At 36.7% G+C, this 21,735-nt stretch overlaps 2 protein-coding genes across 4 annotated transcripts in view; one reads left to right on the top strand and one right to left on the bottom strand.

Moving 5' to 3' along the window:
- The window catches only part of LOC130683540 (protein phosphatase 1D-like), a 223,398-nt gene that overhangs the window by 25,954 nt on the left and 175,709 nt on the right, over positions 1–21,735 (bottom strand). For 2 of the 3 annotated variants that reach the window (XM_057501272.1, XM_057501271.1), the window contains exon 6: positions 10,033–10,149. In XM_057501272.1, coding sequence (XP_057357255.1) covers positions 10,136–10,149 — 14 coding nt within the window. In that variant the 3' untranslated portion in view covers positions 10,033–10,135. Of the gene's footprint in view, positions 1–10,032; positions 10,150–15,192; positions 15,462–21,735 lie in introns of those variants that run through there. The other variant, XM_057501270.1, reaches the window with a different exon arrangement.
- On the top strand, positions 452–21,042 carry LOC130683545 (serine/threonine-protein kinase TAO1-like). The gene is given in 8 exon segments (XM_057501276.1): positions 452–1,556; positions 3,480–3,608; positions 6,134–6,337; positions 8,702–8,941; positions 12,831–13,043; positions 13,947–14,129; positions 20,370–20,630; positions 20,633–21,042. Coding segments are annotated over 8 exon segments (1,629 nt in total). The 5' UTR covers positions 452–1,343; the 3' UTR covers positions 20,819–21,042.

The raw sequence follows: 21,735 nt of genomic DNA, 5'->3' as shown, positions 1-21,735 counted from the left end.
TGCTGCTGTTTTGTTAGATGGCTAGCTATTAAAAGAGAAAAGCAAAAACAAAGATGGAAAATAACAATTAGGGAGCACATGGAGAAACTGGAACTCCTGCTCTGTATTGCTGGTAGGAATGTAAAATGTGAGCTGCTGTGGAAAACACTTGACGATTTCTCAAAAAGTTAAACATAGCATTTCCCCATGACCCAGAAATTCTACTCCTAGATATATACCCAAAACAATTGAAAGCAGGTACTTAAGCAAATGTATATCCACAAATGTTCGTAACAGCAGTATTCACAATAGCCAAAAGGGGGAAATAACCCAGAGGTTCAGCAACAAATAAATGGATATACAACAGGTCACATAGTATATGAAACATCTAAAATAGAGAATCCATAGATTGGTGGTGACGAGAAGGGGAGAATGGGGAGCAAGTGCTTAAAACATACAGGTTTTTGTTTTCTTCTGAGGTGTTAAATATGCTTTGTAACTAGATACGGGCAGTCATTGCAGAACATCATGAATATACTAAATGCTACTGAATTCCTCACGTTAAATGATTAATCATTCATTGTGTGAATTTTGCCTCTATTTAAGAATCCAGTCTGTACATTTTTTTCTTTATAGTAGGGGCAGTGGTTGCAGAACATCATGAATATACAAACTGCTACTCAGCTGTTCACTTTACATAATTAATCTTACATTATGAATTTTGTCTCTGAGAATGCAGTTGGTACATTTTTTTCATTATAATCAGTGTTTTTTGTGTCCTTTCCAAGAAATATTTGCTGACCCCAAGGTCATGACAATATTCTGTGTTTTCTTCTGCTGTATGATTCTGGATTTTAGGTTTAGGTCAAGTGATTCTTTTCAAATCAATTTCTGTATACAGAATGATTAAGCATTTATTCACTTGGAATACAGAGAACCAGTTGTTACAGCAGGGTTTGCTAAAAACACTTTCTTTTCCTCTTTGAATTAACTTGACTTTTTGGTAGCAAATCAATTGACTGAATATATGTGGGTCAGTTTCCAGATTTTACTATGTACCTTTGCTCTATTCAGTCTGTCCTTATAACAATACCAGTGTTTTGATTACTGAAGTTTACATCTTCCAACTTTTTATTCCCCCTCAAAATTTTGGCTATTCTAGGTCCTTTACATTCCCATTTAAATTTTAGAACCAGCTAGTTTGTCTGCTTCTTCAGATGAAATTTTATTAGAAACTGTTGACTGGATTCTCCTACATGAATTACCTGCTCAGTTGATAGTGGACTGCTCTAATATGGTTTGGAAAGAAAAAGGTTTTGCTTTATTTCACTCTTTCCTCTCCATTGCTGTGGGTTACAAAGCAAATGCAAGAACAGGAGCCTAGAGAACAAATGTTTTGTTACATCGAAATGAGGCGGCAACATCGAAAAAAGCTGGTGACTCTGGAAAACAAGCTAAAGGGTGAGATGGACGAGCATCGTTTCAGATTAGAAAAAGATTTTGAAACTCAGTGTAACAACTTTGCGGCAGAAATGGAGAAACTTACCAAGAAACATCAGGTTGCTCTGGAAAAAGAGGTAGCTGATCAGTATTACTAATGTATTTATTCTAACTTGTGACTATTTCAAAATTAACCAAGATGGCATTTTGCTATTAGGGTATCTGTTCCCCAGAACCAAGCAAATCAGTTGGGGAAAGGGATAAATATTTATATAAAAGGTAAAATTTCCAGTGCTGAGTCTGGGAACCAGTAGATATGGGATTGATGACTTGACAGTTTTATCGTGTAACAGTGGTTAAGTCAGGTAGATCAGATTAAAGATGACGACGTGACAGGTGAGAAGAGGCATCCTCTCAAACCACATATAATACAAAAATATAGTTAATACAACTAACCCTAAAAGATCAACAGGAAAAAAGGCTGCCCCAGACTGCTTACACCTGGAGAAAAAACAAACCTCTAAAAGGGTAACATATGAAAGCCATGATCCGGAGGAACCCACACTCTTCCCCCACCCCAACTCACTGGCAGAAGGAAGAGAAATGGAGTGGGGATGGGTGGAGGCCTGGGACTGCTGAACACCCAGCCCTGGAGATCTGCTGTGCTGTGGGAGCACAAACCCACATTGCATGGTGCTCTGGCAATTAGTGGGGTTGGAAAGCTAAGACAGGAGGAACACTTGGAGAGACTGAGATTCCAGCCGCTTGTGGGAAATGGGGACCCACATCTGGCTGCTCTGGAACAAAAGAAAGGCAGGCAGTATAAGAGACTTCCTAACAGTGAGAGGACTACTAAAGGGGCAAGCATTGCACAGGGCTAGCTGCTCAGGAAAAAGGACGGGTAGACAAAATTGTCCAAGTACACTCTGCCCAGCAGATTGGGAACTGTTCAGAAACTTCAGGCGCTACATCCCCCAGGCTGGCTACCCAGCTCCAAGGCCTTCCACCGTGATACGCAGCCTGCTGCACCTTCCAGACAGCTGGCACTGGCTTGCAAACCAGCTGCCCCTGCCCTGGTGTCAGTCCAGCCAGAGGGAAGCTCTGCCTACAGTAGCTACAAATGCAAAGCATACAGGCCGAACCTGTGTGTTCGGCCCACTGGTCTGGCTGTGGAGAGAGGCACAGTAGCCGGGAAGCAGGAAACAGCTCTTCCCAACCGCCAGTGACCAGCACCGCTCCACTGCGACACCTGACTTCCCTCCATGGGCTAAGCAGCTCCAGAGAGTAGACCTTCTGGGTAATAGAGGGTGCCACATCCAGATATGAAACATCAAAGGGATCAAACGCTTTAGAACATACTAACAGATATCACAGAATGCTCCACCAAAAAGCCACAGGATACACATTCTTCTCAGGTTCAACCCCAGATCCCAAAAACACCAGAAAAAGAATCAAGTGAAAATGAACTCATCAACCTTCCTGAAAGACATTTTAAAAAGAAGTCATAAACATGCTCATAGAGGTACAGAAAAATATTGAAGAACTCAGGAACAAATTCAAGACAGAGATCCATCCATTATGGAATACAATGGGGGGATTTAAAAGCAGATTGGATATGATAGAGGAGAAAATAAATGAAAAAGAATGTAGAAAAGAGGAATACAAAGAAGCTGAGGCACAGAAAAAAAGGATCTTTAGGAATGAAAGAATATTGAGAGAACTGTGTGACCAATCCAAACGGAACAATATTTGTACTATAGGGGATTTTTTGGGGGGGGCTTGGGCAGCATACTCCAGTATGGGGGAAAAAAGGTGAAAACACTGACCCTGTAAAAGATCAGCATTTTAAAGATGAGTTCCATTTTGTTGGATCTCTGAAATTCAAATAATAAGGATGCTGAGTAATACTTAATAATTTATTGGATATTCTTGTTTTGGTAATGATTATACTGATGTTATATTCTTAGGTGGGAGGAAGTATCCTCGCAAATGTGTATTAAACGGCTGCTTTGAAGCTTATCTGCTGAGCTAATTTGATCCATTAAAAAAATTTCCTATAGGCTAAAGCAATGTCCAAGGAGGAGGAAAAATTTAAGCAACATCTTCAGGCCCAGCAGAAGAAAGAACTGAACAGCTTTCTGAAGTCCCAGAAGAGAGAATATAAACTTCAAAAGGAACAGCTTAAGAAGGTATTTACTTTATAGAACTTTTCAAGCCACTTACCTGCTTACTGATTATATTCAATAGTGATCTACTCATAGAACCATTAGCATAAATTTTTCTTTTGTTTGTGGCCACTAACTATATATCAGTTTAAGTGAGGACATTGATTATAACCTATTTTCAATGGCTGATATCCTCAATTGAGTGGGATCTAAAAGAGTGATCTCTTGAACATTTAAATTATTTTATGAAGCTATTATTTATAATAGCCTTCCTAAGCACTTAGTAACTGAGTCACTAGAAATGAAAATACTTCAGCTGTGAAAAAGAGCCATACATTTCTTCCTTTAAAAGTAAATCATACCTTCTTACTTTGGGCTCAGATTACAATAATTTGTTCTTATTCTGATTTTAACACAGAATAAGGATAAGAGGCATTTCTGCTCATCCCATTTTCTTTAATAGGAAAGCATGCTAATCATGTCTTTATGGTTACATGATTTCATGTGTGTTTGCCCTTTATGTGCTGCTTTCTTGAACTTCTTTTTATTGCAGATGTACTCTAACTTTGAGGAAAGCCATGGTTGTTCCAAGGCAATTTCTGAAAGGGGATTATTATTCAGGATAGTGGTCAGGACACGAAAATGATATGTGTCAGCTATTGCATATTTATTATATTGCAGAGACTATAAATCAGTCATCTTTCCTAGGTCTAAGATGATTTTTCAGAGAATATTGACCTTACAGTTCTTCACCTGTTATTCAAGAAAGAAACCAATTCTTTATTAGTTTCATTGATAAGATACTCAAACACATAAATATAAAAAATCACATAAAGTTGTAGTTCTCAACTTAAAGATGTCAATGAGAAGACAGAGATAATACAGGCGTACACACAAAGAATCATTTGGCTATGTTTTTCAAAATCTCTTGCCAAGGAAACTCCCCACCCACCGAGACTTCTCCAGTTACACCCCCTCTTACAAACTGATGGGCTGAAATTTTTAGCCCATGTAATAAATTATTAGCACGCAGATAAATTAATATTGATAACATAACCATAATATCTTTGGTACAGTGCTTTTGTGTGTGTAGGAATTTGACTTATAATTAGATATTTAAGTCTTATTAAGGACATATTGGTGGCACAAAGCCTTGCTATATATACCCTGCAGAGTGAGGTGCATTGATAAGATTTTTCTGACTTGAAAGAGTATAACCTGGTATGTATTCCCATTACTGTCATCTAAAAGCTAAACTCAATACTAGAACATGGAATTTGAAAAGATGGTAAATAGGATTCCCAACTGTAAATAAATACCCAACAAAATGCAGTTCTATAGTTGTTTCTTAGTGAAATGAGGGTTTTAGTTTTATAAATGAATGTGTTGGTTTAGATAATCCTTCAAGCATATAATTCATAGTCTAACTAATAAACTCATTTTCTTTTAGAAGGTAGTTTTGTGTGTGTGTGTGTGTGTGTGTGTGTGTGTGTGTGTGTTCATTTAGAATGGTTATTATCTTTATAGAGGAAGGGACATACTAGAGTCTTGGTGGGTGGGGAGTTTCCTTGGCAAAAGATTTTGAAAAACATAGCCAGGTGAGTCTTTGTGTATATGCCTGTATTATCCCTGTCTTATCATTGACATCTGTAAATTGAGAACTACAAGCTTATGTGCCTTTTATTTTTATGTGTTTGTGTATCTTATTAATGAAAGTAATGAATAATTGGTTTCTTTCTTGAATAACAGATGAAGAACCATAAGGTTAATAGTCTCTGAAAAGTCATCTTAGACCTAGGAAAGATGGCTGATTTATGTTCTCTACAAGGTTGACGTATTTTACGTTGAAATATACTATTATTAATTAGCATCCTCGGGTTTGTATCGTTAAACGTATTGTCAATATTCTCATCTTGCCCAGTATAAATGAATTTTTATGGTAGTTTGTGAGATGATATTTAAAATGCTGTAGAAGAACATTGGTCTTGCCTTGTGCAGTGGTTATAGTGCTGAATATTAAATCCATTCTAAAAGGTCTCTATTTTCCTATAGTTTTCTTGATTTTCCATTTAATTTCCAAAGTCTTTTATACTGAACCCATCCTTAACTTTGCCAAAAACTTAGCGTTTCTATTGTTGAAAATCAAGAAGTGAGACATAACTATATTTTACCTTGATTTTAATTTGTGCGTGATTTTTACTTGAAAGCACTGCCTTCTTCCCCTTTTGGGGAGGGATTTAAAGAAAGATGTTTTACTTCATTCACCAATCATTGTGTGCTTTCAAAGCTACGAGCCATCATAAATATAGCTGTGCAAAGCTAAAAAGTATGCATGTTTTCTAGTGTATGTTTTCTCTTTTCTTGTCCTACTTCATGGATAACTCAAGAAATGGAAAAATACTACCTATTTCCTTAAGGTCATCGCCCTGCCTGCCCTTGAGAGAGGGCACAAATTAAGTACTTTTACTGAAGATTACCAGCTACCAAATAATATATTTATGTAGTTAATTTTTATGTATTTTGAACTCAGTTGTTTTTTATCTTGCCAGGCGCTGAATGATAGCCAGAGCACCCCAAGGAAAGAAAAACAGGAATGGCTGTCAAAGCAGATAGAGAACATCCAGCATCTCCAAGCAGCGGAAAAGACTGATCTTCTTCAACATCAGAGACAGTGCCTAGGGCTGCAATGCCGTCTCTTCCAAAGAAAGATATTACTTGGGCGCTGTAACTTGGAGCAGGACCTTGTCATGGAGGTTTGTTTAAATGGTGTGAAATCAGAATCTTCCTGAAAATATGTCAGTCACATCCCACCCTCAAGGCCTTAGAGCGCATCTGCTTCCCTTTGCCTAAGTCCTTCTTCCCTGGAAACCCAACCCACACGGTTCACCTTCTCCTTCACTTCCTATCTCCCCAATTCTGATCACCAAATCCTTCTCCCTTCTTTAAATATTCTTGCACTCCTCCCTCTCTCTCTCTCTCTCTCTCTCTCTCTCTCTCACACACACACACACACACACACACACACACATGTGCACACTTTTTATGGGGATCTCTCTCTCCCCAAGTAGAATGGAAATTATATGAAGTCCCAGGTTCTGTTCAGGGCTTTTATATCCAGTGGATAGATATATCCAGGCCTTACACCTAGTGGCTGGCCCGTAACAGGTATTCAATAAATATATATTAAGTAAATATTTAATAAATATTAAATCCATGAGTGAAAGAAGTATTAATCTATAAATGTGAGAAAATTAATTGGATAATTTATGCCTTTTCATCCAAAATGGATGCCATAAAGATATATACTACCATTTAACATATTTTTATAATCATGAAATTATTCATTGGGCATATGTAGAAACTTATGCCAATGAAAATAACGGTTCTCATTATCAGGTATACCTATGAGCAAAGAGCAATTTATTTCCAAGAGTGGCTTAAAATAAACTTCAAATATAAGTTAATTATTCAAATTCACTAATAATTAAAGAAATTCAAATTAAAACAATTGTATCAATTCGAGAAGATCAGTCTACAAAATTGGTAAGTCCTAGTAGTGGCATGGGAAAGTGGGCAACGTTGGGAAGAATATAAATTGCTACTGCCATTTTGGAGCATAATTCAGCAGCTTTTACAATTTAATTTCCATGTATCTTCTATCCATCAAATCCACTTCTCAAATTCTATCCTAAAGAAATAATAACATAATTATATGGTGTATCAAGTGTAGATGTTTACTGAAAATTTGTCATAAGCAAAAAATGGAACGACTACGGCATCACAAAGCAGAGGCTTACTATAAAACTTAAAAAGATCTGTATGTCCTGATCTGATCTGGATATTTGTCCATTATATTTTTAGGTAAAGAAAGCATATTATATGCCTATATTTTTTTTTATTCAATTTTAAAACTGTATGTTTTTGTGCAATAGTTGTGTCACGATAGCATGGGGAAGGTTGGGAAACATATGCACCAAATGTTGGCCCGTGGAGAAGGGGCAGCAGAGGCAAAAGGGCCAAGTCTGACTTCCTTCTACAGAGGAAAAGAGAGAGTGTGTGTGAGTGTATGTGTGTGTGTTGTATATTTGATCTTTTTAAACTGAAAAAATTGTTGTAACATTTATTGATCATGAGGTAGGTATTCTGAGAGCTTTGCACTTATGAATTCATTTCAGCCTCACATTAATTTTATGAAACAGCTATGTTATGGTCTCCATTTGAGAAGTGATGAAATTGAAGCACAGAGAGTTTAAGTAATTAACACAAGGACTCACTGCTAGTTGGAAGCAGAGCCAGGATTTAGAAAGCAGGCAGTCTAGCCCTAGAGTCTTGTGTTCTTTTTTGTTTGTTTGTTTGTTTGTTTTTTAATTTCCTATTAAGGTATGATTGATATACACTCTTATGAAGGTTTCACGTGAAAAAACAATGTGGTTAATACATTTACCCATATTATCAAGACCCCACCCATACCCCAATGCAGTCACTGTCCGTCACCGCGGCAAGTTGCCAGAGATCCACTATGTCCCTTCTCTGTGAAACACTGTTCTTCCCGTGATCCCCCACACCATGTGTACTAAACATAATACCCCTCAGTCCCCTTCTCAGCACCCCCCACCTGCCCTCCCACACCCCTCCCCTTTGGTAACCACCAGTTCATTCTTGGAGGCTGAGTCTGCTGCCATTTTGTTCCTTCAGTTTTGCTTCATTGTTATTAGAGTCTTGTGTTCTTAACCACTACACTACACTGGGTATACTGCATGTAATAGAATTGAACGTATACACTGAAGAAATTCAAAGGATGACTTAGAAGTCCTCTTCAAATACAAAATTAGGAAACATAAATGAAAGAGAGTGGAAAGGACATTAAGTCTCTTGGGACAGATTTGATATGTCTTAAGCTCATTGCTAAAAATAGTATAAATAGCTAATGAACAGATAAGGAAATTATGCTACCAATTGCCCATTTTCTACAGTTACAGTAATAAAACCCTAATATTTACTGTGCAGCCATTATTAAATCAGAGGATTACATATCCTGGTTATTCTATTTCTTAGGATTTTTTTCTCCTGGCATTATACATCAGTAAATTATGCCTTTGTCTTTTGTTATGAATTAGGAGTTAAATAAGAGGCAGACTCAAATGGACTTGGAGCATGCAACGCTACTGCGACATCACGAATCCATGCAAGAACTGGAGTTCCGCCAGCTCAACACGATGCAGAAGATGCGCTCTGAGCTGATCAGACTGCAGCATCAAGCCGAGCTCACTAACCAGCTGGAGCATAATAAACGGAGAGAACAAGGACTAAGGCGAAAGCATGCCATGGAGGTTCGACAACAGTCTAAGAGTCTGAAGGTACCTTTAGCCTAAGCTTCTTGACAAAGGAGAACAGATAAAAGGCATCATGTAAACACTAAAAGTCTAAGCCAGATGTCTGCCATAATGAAATTGAATAAGCATTTTTTCTTTTCATTTCAAGCATGTTTGGTTAGTTTTGATGTAGAGGGTCTGTAGCTAGACTTCTGCTTATGTATTTCTCAGCAGAGTACCAAAAATGGCCAGAACTTTTTCACTGCGGAAAGTGCCATAAATGAGATTCAAAATTCTTATTTTAAGTGTACCCAAATGTCCAATGTTGATACTACAACTATATATCAACCTACTAACCTGTTGGCTTCTCTCTGTTGTTCCAAGTTCTATAGTTTTGGGATCTTATTTCCTCTGAATGTGATTTGTATCCAAAAGAGGCAGTAAGTTGTTGATTAGTGCAGAAACCAGTGAATGAAAAATGCCTTTTTACCCCCTCTCCCTTCATTGTCTGTACTCATCCTAAGAGGAATAGTGGAATTATCACATTGTTACTCCCATCCATTCTTTCTGGGCTTGGTAGCATAGGTAAGACCAGGGCATGTGTAGCTGGAGTGTATTTTTTTCATTAGCACATCAGAGTGAAGCAAGTTATTATTATATGCCCTCTGGTAGACAAATAAGGAAAGACAAGTGTTGGTGGTATATAATATCTAAGGACTTTAAATTTTGTATTTGCTTTGCATTGAGGAATTTATTCATAGGATACAAAATTCAAAAGATGCCAAAGTGTATTTATTACAAAGTTAAAGGTTTCCCTCTCCTTGTCCTTTAAGCCACCTGGTCCAGGCCCCTCTACCAAAATTAACCAGAGTTAACAATTCCAAGGAATTTTCAAATTTTATAACTTGTAATAAATATGTGAAGTATAATCACATGTATCTTAATAAACAAAAAACTGAAACAACCCACTATATATGTTGTCATCCATAGTAGTACCTCAATTAATCTGTACATGTCTGCACATTTTCAATGTTTATTTACATTCAATAAGGCCCAGATCCCACAGTATCTTCTTTACCCCCTTTTTCAAACTCTTTGACAATTTAACTATAGCACTATCCTGTAACAACACTTACCTGAATAACTGTCCTGAAGTGAAGTGAACTTCACTCACAGAAGCAATCTGTGTCAAAACCAGAAGGTAAATCAGAGGGATCTCTGGTTCCTATTCAGCTCCATTCATACAGGTTGTCCTGAACAAAATACAGAAGCAAAGCTACAATTTACCCTTTCCTTGTGAATCTAAGTAAAATTTTACTTTGCTGTATCTTCAAAACAGCTAATGAACATCGTTTACAGAGTGGCTCATATGTTGACTACCCACATAACCATCACTAGTTAATGCTTATGAAAATCAGAATTCTTAATGATTTTCCAGATTTATTTTGTCTTTGTAGTAGCTACACAGTAGAGTTCCCCACCAAAAGATATTTAAAGCATGTCTATAAAATTAATTACAATTTTAAAGTGAGCAGCACCCAGAAGTAAACCAAACTGGAAGCTTGTTGGTTTTCTTTGGTCAGACCATAAATCTGATATGACTTCATTTCTCTGGGGCTTGGAATAGGTCAGTTGTTTGCTGTTTAACCCTTCCTTTTTTTCCCCTGTTGTTGCAGCCTTCTCACTTTGAAAGCTTGTACAACACTAGTCTTATTCTCACAGATACTATTAAAAAATCAAGGGGGAAAATAATATTTCACAATCATAATCAGACCTCGGATAGAAAGCTTCCTTCTCGTGATACATGAGCTCAAGATTTTCCATAAAAGAAATTGTTCTGTTACTTTAGTGGGAAAGAAAATCACCACGTTCCTCTTAGTTGTATATATCTATCTACTTGCACAATTTGAACAAAACAGACTCTTTTTCTTTAATTAACGTACCATTGATAAACAATCTTTTGAAGGTTTCACATGAGCACACTGTGGTTTCAACATTCACTCATACTATCAATCCCTCCCACCCCATTGCGGTCACTGTCCATCAGCGTAGTAAGACACTACAGAGTCATTACTTGTCTTCTCCGTGCTGTACTGCCTTTCCCATGACCCACCTATATTGTGAGTGCTAATTACAGTGCCCTTTAATCCCCTTCTCCCTCCCTCCCCACTCATGATCCCCAATCCCTTCCCTTTGGTAACCCTAGTCCCTTTCTGGAGAAAACAGACTCTTTTAACACCAGGTCATTTCATTTACATAAGTAACAGGTGCAACTTTTTTAGGTAAATTTTTATTTACTAAGTAATAGTTCAACTTCAATAGTGGCAAAAATTCCAGCTTTCTCCAAGACTTTAAGGGGGATAGGAGGACTTCAGTGTGCACACTTAGATAAGCTGACAGTATTTGTAGACATTAGGCACCATTTCTGTGGAATGACTTGGGTAAACACCCATTGTCTATCTGCCATTTCTTCATCTGCCATCAGGTGATGTTTTGTCACTATTAAGTGATTAAGGAACAACTGGAGCATGTTTATCCTGCTTTCACTTGAGTGAAACATTGAGGGATATAGTTTATTCTTGGTATAAGTATTAATCTTGTTGACAGAATTTTTCAGGGCATTCCTTTCTGTCATTAGCTAGTGATAGGGAGTGAGTATAGTTTTCTTGGCAAAATATTTGAATATTTAAAGGTTTTTTAAAGAATGGAGTCTGTTACACAAAGTCAGAAGAGAATTCTAAATTTCATTGTTCCATTCCTAACTTGGAGGAATTTTATTAACCAAGGGCAGTATTTAACAGCAGTGCTAAGCCAACTAAACCAAGAGTTTGTCTTTCTAGCTAGACATTTCTTGACCCTTCACAGAATAAAGGTACATGACTATGACTTAGTACCTCAATTGGTGTAAAATGCAGAAAAGGATATGTGTTTGATTTTGTAGTATTGGAGCAAGGAGTGTGAACTAGTTCCTTGACAAGAGTGTTTGGTCATACACGCATTTGCACACTGACTCAACCATTCAATATCTGGCAGTATATATATTGAGGGAAATAATTTCAACTATAGGTTCTGCCTTTGTGTAGCAAATGAGTGTTGTTACTTGTAGGCTTGATGGGTATACCTTATAAAATATATCTCATCTTACTAAGTTTTGTTAAAATTTGAGTTCATAGAATAATTAACCTGTGATTTAAAGCCAGTTATTCTGTTTCTGAACTCAAATTATTTTATCTCAAAACTGTTTATGTAGTTCATGTCTGTTATCATTACCGCAAGAAGGGTTGTCGTCCCTTCCCTTGCCTCATAACTTTTCTTTGACCTTTGAAAGATTAGTTAACTTTCAGGTTTTTGCTCATGGTGCTAAAGAGTAAACCCTTATGAAGTAGTTTCTACCTAGTTCAGTATCTCAAGGAAAAAGACAATTGTAATAACAATATCAGTCAGTTACTAGTGCCCTACTTTTATGGGGTCCATCACAGACTATATTTACAGTTGAGATTGTCATTAAAAGAAATTGGAGCAAAATGTCTTAGACAAGGAACAGAGTAAATATACTTATTTTCTGCTTCAGGGATCTGATAAAATATTGACTGTTATTTTACATCCACTACGTGCATGAAAAGAAATATAATTCTCTGCCATCAATATACACAGTAATCAAGTTAATTTTTATATTTACTCACATCACTAAATTAAAAACAAAATAAGTATTGCCTGAAGTCCTATGATAAATGAAGTTCTTGGTATTTTTATGTTTTAAGGTTTGTTATAAAATTGCATGGAATCCAATGGTTTGACCCAAGTATAGAGGTACCTGCAACCTTATGATCTGAGTTTTTGTTTCCTCTTCTTTTCGATTCTAGCGTTTTCATGTAAGCATATGCTATACCAAATACCATGTTAAAAATTATATGTCTGTTTCTTTTCGTTACAGTCTAAAAAACTCCAAATCAAAAAGCAGTTCCAGGACACCTGCAAAATCCAAACCAGACAATACAAAGCTTTAAGAAAACACTTACGGGAATCTACACCAAAGAGTGAGCGCAAAGCTCTTCTGAAACGGCTTGAGAAGGAGCATACCCGGAAGGTAGCCATCTTAGCTGAGCAGTGTGACCACAGCATTCGTGAAATGCTCTCCACTCAAGCCGTAAGTTTATTTTACTTAGGCAAAACAAATATAGTGCCCCTTTCCTTCCACCATATTAATAAATTCCCAACAATTAAAATATTAAGGTGGAAATGAAAACTCTGCTGCACCTTGGGAAATCGTGCTGCTGGTCCATATTCTTCTTGTTCTCAGCATTGCTTGGAAATATGCATGATGTATATATAATTCTCTTTGATACACTTGGACATGAGGTTCTCCATAGGCTCTCTGCTGGTGCCTTGCAGGGGTTTAGTACAGATACCAACAGCGTATCAAGACTGGAGAAGCAGCTTTGTTAGGCAGAGTTTGAAAAGTAGTACTTGATTGGGAATCCAGGTGGTTCCATTTGAGTGCAGATACAAAATATTTGCTATGTAAGTTTACAGACGTTTTCTTAATGGGCCAGATAGTAAATATTTTAGGCTTTGTGGGCCAGGAGGAAAAATTGAGGTTATTATGTGGGCATTTACACTGCCATTTAAAATGTGGCCATTTCAGAATGTAAAAACCATTCCTAATTAGTGGGCTGTTCAAAAAGAAAAACAAAAAATCAGGTAGCTGTTCAGATTTGGCCCATAAGCTGTAGCATGCTTGTCCCTGTTCTATAGTTATTTCCATTGGAGAGAAAAGATTCAGAGTCTTATATCAATCAGATTCTATATTTTTCTTTAAAAAAATAATGATTATTTAGGCATCATCCAAATAGCTTATGATAGCTTTATCCTTATAATGCCATCATTGGTGCTATGTTTTCCTTTTTCAGAGATGTTTACTCCAAGACGTAGGAGAGAACAGCTGTGCCCTATAGAAGAGTAGTCTGTCTTAACTTACACCTCCTCCTTTCCAGAGGTCATGAAAAGATAGCTCACAGGAGGATATATCTGTTTTCTTTCTCTCTTTCAGCTGCATTTGGATGAAGCACAGGAGGCAGAGTGCCAGGTTTTGACAATGCAGCTGCAGCACGAACTGGAGCTGCTGAATGCATATCACAGCAAAATAAAAATGCAGGCTGAGGCACAAGATGATCGAGAGCTTCGGGAGCTTGAACAGAGGGTCTCCTACCGCAGGGCACTCATACAAAAACAGGTTTAAATAATAGAAAAAAGTAATTGTGGGGGTGTGGAGCCAAGATGGCAGCATGAGTAGAGCAGTGGAAATCTCCTCCAAAAACCATATACATATATATTTTTCGGTATCATTAATCTACAATTATATGAAGAACATTATGTTTACTAGGATCCCCCCTTAGCCAAGTCCCCGCCACATACCCCTTCACAGTCACTGTTCATCAGCGTAGTAAGATGCTGTAAAATCACTACTTGTCTTCTCTGTGTTGTAGAGCCCACCCTGTACACACACCCCCATATTATACATGCTGATTGTAATGTTCCCTTTCATTTCCCCACCCTTATCCCTCCCTTCCCACCCATCCTCCCCAGTTCCGTTCCCTTTGTTAACTGTTAGTCCATTTGTGGGTTCTGTGATTCTGCTGCTGTTTTGTTCCTTCAGTTTTTGTTTGTTCTTATACTCCACATATGAGTGAAATCATTTGGTACTTGTATTTCTCTGCCTGGCCTATTTAACTGAGCATAATACCCTCTAGCTCCATCCATGTTGTTGCAAATGGTAGGATTTGTTTTCTTTGTATGGCTGAATAATATTCTGTTGTGTATATGTACCACTTCTTCTTTATCCATCCATCTACTAGTGGACACTTAGGTTGCTTCCATATCGTGGCTATTGTAAATAGTGCTACAATAAACATAGGGGTGCATCTGCCTTTTTGAATCTGACAGCTTGTTTTCTCTGGGTGAATTCCTAGGAGTGGAATTCCCGGGCTAAATGGAATTTCTATTTTCAGTTTTTGGAGGAACCTCCATATTGCTATCCACAAGGCTTGAACTAGTTTACATTCACAGCAGCAGTGTAGGAGGGTTCCCCTTTCTCCACAACCTCGCCAACATTTGTTGTTTGTCTTTTGGATGGTGGCGATCCTTACTGGTGTGAGGTGATAGCTCATTGTGGTTTTAATTTGCATTTCTCTGATGACAAGTGATGTGGAGCATCTTTTCATGTGTCTGTTGGCCATCTGAATTTCTTCTTTAGAGAACTGTCTATTTGGCCCCTCTGCCCATTTTTAATTGGAATATTTGCTTTTTGTTTGTTGAGGCGTGTGAGCTCTTTGTATATTTTGGATGTCAACCCTTTATCAGATCTGTCATTTATGAATATATTGGTAGTGTTTTCTTTTTCTTTAAAATTACTGACTCAGTAATGAACCTTAAAATTAATGAGTTTGATGTATTAAGGGAATGTCGTTAAGTAGTAATTGCTAGAGGAATGATGTGGAGTTATGTGAAGACAGTTGAACTGTGGAAGAATAGCTCTGGCTCTGTCTTGCTTACTTCTTTTGTGTACCTAGTTGTACCTAAAGAAATTGGAGAAAAAGTTGGATAGTGGAGGAAAAAACTTTAGTAATTGTTTGGGAGAGACAAGGAAAAAGGATCAGGAATATACTTTATTCATTCATCCTTGGTCTGGAACTGTACAGATTGGTAGATTACTAGAAAACAGGAGGTAAAACCAGTTGTACACAGATGAAGAGTTAGGCTGAAAATATTATTTCTAGATGTATCTTTATTTTTTTTACTTATTCTGTCATATAAATTAGAACTAGAATCCCTAAATTCACTTGTATCCTTTAAAGTACTGAGGCTATATGTCAGTGTGTGTTTAGAGAAAGAATAATGGATAGAAGATTTGGAGAAAGAAAGAGAGGAAAGACATTTGTTTTGAGTAGTAGTAGAATATCAGTTGTATCCAGGATTGAACGTTATGTTCCAGAATTCCTGAGCCATAAGTTCTCAGCAGCTGGTATGGTCTTGGGTGCATTGGTCCATTGTAAGTTACCATGTGCCTAAGGGTTCTGTCTATTAAAAATTGTCATTGCTTGTGGACTATTAATTGGCCCGTAGATTTTCCTCTATTTTCTACAGTTCTTGTGATAAAAGCAGAATACCTCATTTATATTAAAAAAATATGGTCTTAAGGTGTTGCTATTTCGCTGGCTCAGCTGTCTTTATTACTGGCTCCTTTGACAGTTACTTACCTCTAAAGATTATCTCAATTATGTTTCTCATTCAAGATGGGCAGATTGAAACACATATAAATTTTTACAAAAATGTAGTTGTCCCATGTACAGAATTCATAATCTGCGTGATTCCAACTTGCGTATTTAAAATTTAATCTAAAGTTCCATCTCATATGCTTCAAAATTATCACTAAAAGGAAAACCTATACTATTTCAGTAACAGTGTTACGAGAGAAATATTGGTAGTTTTATTTGTATTTGTAACTCCACCTAGTGGCTCAGTTAAAGAGTGCTAATAAGTATCAGGTGTAGTCTTATTTCAATATATGAACTAAGGCCTTTATGTTCTACAAAACCAGGTAAAATGTTGGCATAGGGCTGATAACATTGCCAGAAGTGCAGTGGAACTCTCATACATTGTTAGTGCATTTTGGAAAGCAATTTGGAAGTATGTATTGATCTTTGAAAATGTTAAGCAAAGAATTTAGAGAAAAGAAATCCTGAATACAGTAAAAGCAATATGCATAAATATGTTAATTATGGCATCATTTATAATGGTTTAAAACACCTCACCGTCTAAAATAATCAAGTGCTCATGACCAAGCCACTTAAAATCTTACTCAACCATTTAAATGATGGCTATAAAGATTGTAATAATGGGGAAAAAAGCTTATGAGGTGTTGAATAAAGTAAAGACAAATCACACTTAAAGTGAATTGAACTAATGCTTATAGTGGCTATATTAATGTGGTAGATTGGCTGTGATGATTTACATGGTTCTGATAATGGACATGCATAAGGTCATTTAGTATTAAAAATAATAAAAGAAACAGTGGAATAAATCTACAGTGCTTTGAGTTGCTACATGATTTTTAGGGCTCATGTTTACATTTCAAGTGAAGTGCATGACTATAAAGCAGTTTGGGGTCAGTCAGTTGGCAACTACCAAGACCATGATACACCCATGGTATGATTTGTAAACATCATAACATCTCTATTTTCTGTACTTTGTGCTTACTGGTTGCACAGATAAGAAACAGTCATCTGAAAATAGAGGTGGAACCAGAGAGAATGTTTGTTGTTTCTAGATGAATAATAATTCTGTTTGAAGATTGCTTTCAGCCTCCAAATGAACCAAGAATTGTCCTCCAGGCCACGAACAGAGTAAGCCTCAGTTGAGGCTCACATGAGGTCTTACTGCAACTTTTCTTGTGCTTCGTTTACATTAAATTTCAGCAAAATGACAACATAACTATAAATGTTAAAATTCTATGTGAATTTAATACATGCATAAAAAGTGGCAGTATTTCCAATGTATAAATAGGCTTTTCTTTGTTTTATCATTTCCTTTAATTTTTCCTGAATATTTCACTTAGTATCAACAACATGGTTGGTAGCTTTTAAATAAGAATTGACAATTGGAATATCTTATAGGACATTTCGAACTGAAAGTATTCACACAAATTATCATATTTGACTTCAGAAAAGATAGGTTAGGAGAGAAGTCTCAGAAGTCTTATATTCAGTGAAACCACCCTTCTTAGTTAGTTTTAATTTTTATTGAAAAATATTCTGAGTTTCTTAAATGACAAAACTAATTCAGAAATAAAATTCAAGCTGTGCTTACTGAATAAAAGTGGATGAGCATTAATGTGTTTAACATTTTTATCATCAGTTTCCTTCAAATAATATACAAGGCATTCGAATTAGTTAAATCCTCAGTACAAGCCTATCATTTATTAGGTCCTTTGAATTAAAGGTTCTTAATAAATGGAGTTTTGAAAATTTAAAATAGAAAAAGATTTAAAAGAAAAATTTGAAGTTATTTGAATCCTTACAGATATATAAATTTAATTCTATATGAATTTGGTGTTTCATATGTAGATATTGAAAGAGTAGAAAAGTTATTTTACAAATACACTTTTTTTTAATTTGGCAATTACAGAGAAACAAATAGAAATTAAAATGTCTTTCATCCCACCACTCAGAAGTCACCACAGGCAATTTAATACCTTTCCCTTAAAAGAAGCATTGTATCTAATCTAAGTTCTCTTTCAACCTTCATTATGAAATGCCCTCTTTAAACCTTTGTAACACGTTAGCACATGGTTTAATAATTTTCAAATTCACCCTACCAAAGTCCTATTTGTAATTCCCCACACACATTTTATCATTTTGCATGCCTTTGCCCATGTTCCCTCTGCTGAAAATATCTTTCCCTTCCCTTGTCTTCTGGTAAACTTGTGCTTTTCCTTCAGAATCCAGTCTCTGTCACCCTCTCTGAGAAGACTTCTTTGCCCTACTCTTCTTCCCCTATACAGTGAATTACTCCATCCCTTTGTATTTCTGCTTCACCTTATAAATCTGTTATTACGTCTGATCATATTATGTGGTAGTTTTTTATTTGCATGTGTTTCCATGCTAAATTGTGTTATTTTAAAGGGCACTTTAAAAAATGATATATAAGAGGGGACTTGATAATATGGCTGAATGTTGTAAACACAATGTTGCTCATGTGAAACCTTCATAAGATTGTATATCAATGATAACTTAGTAAAAAATATATATAAAAATTAAACATATCTGTTGAGCTAGATTTCTGTAGACAACAATGACTATTGGTTTAAGTCCTCAAATATCTTGAAACCTAATTGAATATTTATTTACAAATACTCTTTATTTCCTATTTTTAAAAAACTTTGTATCATGGAAATTTTCAAACATACACAAGAATATTAGTGAAATTATTAAGAATTAGTACAATGAAGTCCCCAAATGCTCATTACCCAACTTCAACAGTTACCAGTACCTTGCTAATATTTCATCTGTTTCCCCACTCCACATGCAGCTTTTTAGGGGAGCAGAATATGGGGCAGAGTATCTGGAATATTTTAAAGCAAATCCCAGCATAGAATCATTTCACTCCAAACACAGATAAGGAAATAAGGACTCTTTTACTTTAGCATAGTCATAATTCCATTGTGTTAACTAACAAAATTATAATGAATGTTTCAGATTACCTAATACTCAGTCCATACTTAAATTTCCCTTTGTATCTAAAAAATGTCTTCTTGGTTTATTTAGACTGGGGCCCAAACACAGTCTAGACATTGCATTTGATTGTCTTTTAAGCCTTTCGGTCTCCCCTGCCCTTTCTTGTATTATTGTGGACTGGGTCATTTGCTCTGTAGGAATTCTCACATTTGGATTTGGCTGATTCCAACCTCATGGTGTCACTTAATGCATTCCTCTTTACTTTATATTTCCTGTAATCTGGTAATTAGATCTAGGGGCATGATTATATTAAAAAGTTTTTTTCCTTTTAAAAATTTTGGTGAGGAATTTTCGTAAGGGTTACTGTGTTACACTTCCTTTTGCATCACATCAAAAGACATATAATGTCTAGTTGTCCCACTTTGAAGTGATATTTGATGAGTGACTTCAGGAATTCTCATTCATTAAGAAGTTCTCCATCAACTTCTTCCCACTGTCATTGACTTTATTATGTATTTTTTCACATTAAAAAAAATTTATAGTCAGCTGTATGTATTTGTAAGCCTGTGAGTTGTCCAGAACTGATTGTGATGGCTACCCAACCACTAATTTCTAAGTACATAGAGTGTCCTAACTTTCCAATGGAAACTTTATAGTTTTTATTTGTTCAGTGCATTTACACTCAATCACTTAATGCTCTGATCTGTGTGGAATATGGTATCAGATGAGGTTCCATTTTTATTTTCTTCCACATGGTTGGCCACTTGTGCCTGTGTTGTTTTTCCCATTAAATTAATTAGTGCTTTTGTCCTGCATTAAAAAATTACAAATTTCATTCTGTTTCTGTTTTACTAATTGCTGGTTCCTACACCAGTACCGTATTTATTTTATTAGAGTGACATTACGGTATATCTAATAAGGCTAGATTCTCCATCACATTTTCTTTTTCTTTCTTTTCACCTAATGGATTTAGTAGCCATTGATGATAATTGCCTTGATTTATTATTTTAATAGAAGTTATTACCTTTGCTTTTAAGAACTTGATTTTATACATTTTAGCAATATAAGTTATATATGATTCCTACAGTACATCTCTTTGATTTTTAAATGTACATCCTTTAAAATAGCCTGAGTGGACATTTTATGATTACTTTAAAGCACAATAATTATTGCTTCTGTAGTTTATAGATTTTTTTAAATAAATGAGCTTTCTTTTTGCCTCCCCCCACAAACCACAACAGATAGAAGAAGAGGTACTGACATTTCAGAATGAATCTACGGAACGAATACAAAGCCTGCTGGAGCGTCGAGCAACACAAATGAAAGCTTTCAAGTCTGAAAGCGAGAGACTAGGTTTTAGTGACCTTGCCCCTGACGCATTCAGCCACAGCTCCTCCAGAGCTTCTGATTGGCCTCACAGTCCAACTGGGGGTCCAGGACCTCACTCGGGGCATCCCATAGGTGGCCCACCACAAGCCTGCAGCCATCCAATGCAAGGTGGGCCCCTAGTCATGGAGGTCACCATTCCACGCCAATGCATTGGGTACCCCGAGGTAGCAGTATGGGAGTTGGCAATGGCCCTCAGGCTCTGAGGCGGACAGCTGCCCGGCTAAGGACCGAACAGGGCATGAGCAGAAGCACGAGCGTCACTTCACAAACATCCAGTGGGTCACACATGCCTTACATGTAACTTAATAACTGAGAATGGCAATTCCGCTGAGCTGGCCGCCACTACAGACATCACCCCAGCAGCCTCCTCACTTGGCTACTACCGTGTGGAAGCTGAGTGCATGTGGTATATTTTATTCATTTTTGTAAAGCGTTTTGTTTTGTGTTTACTAATTGGGATGTCATAGTATTTAGCTGTTGGGTTTTGTGTTTTTTGTTTTTAACTTTTGGGGAAATTTTATGAAAAGGGGTATTGGTGTGTGTTTGTGTATTTATCAAATACACACACACACACACACACACACACGCACACACACACATACACACACATAATGCACCTAGGAAAAAAAAACTGGTTAGATAGGGTATTTTCTGAAAACTGCAAAAACAGAATTCAGCAGTGGCTTGAGTCATCATCACCTTTGGGCAACTCTATCCTAAGAAATTTGTGAAAAGATCTAAAGCCTTTCTCCGTATACCCCACCCAGGTTCTTATGAGCCACTCACAGCAGGCAGCATGTGCCAAAACAAGTTATTATGGAAACACACCTGTATCCCCTCACCAATGTATTTTGTTTATTAAACAAATGTATTTTGTCTGACTTTTGTTTATTAAATTGGCCTCGTTTGAAGTAGGAAAAAAAGTGGAAATCCATGAACACTGAAGGGTTGCATTGACTTTTTCAGAGAGTGGAAGAAAACCTAATTCTTTTTCTCAATGCTGCAAGTTTGTCAGGGATTTTTTTTTTTTTTTTGGTCCATTCAATTGTGCCTTCTTTGAGGCATGGTGAGATGGAAGTTCTTCAGGGGGTCACAAGTTTTGTGGGAATTGCTTCACAGCACTGATCTGGGTCCTCATCTTCAGCCCCATCAATACTAGTTGTGAGACCTTAACCACAGTTTCTCTGACCATGATTCAAAAGAAATAGGAAAACAGGT

The sequence above is a fragment of the Manis pentadactyla genome, chromosome 4, assembly GCF_030020395.1.
Source record: "Manis pentadactyla isolate mManPen7 chromosome 4, mManPen7.hap1, whole genome shotgun sequence".
NCBI lineage: Eukaryota > Metazoa > Chordata > Mammalia > Pholidota > Manidae > Manis > Manis pentadactyla.
Note: the sequence above shows the minus strand (reverse complement) of the source record. Positions and strands in the feature narration are given on the sequence as shown.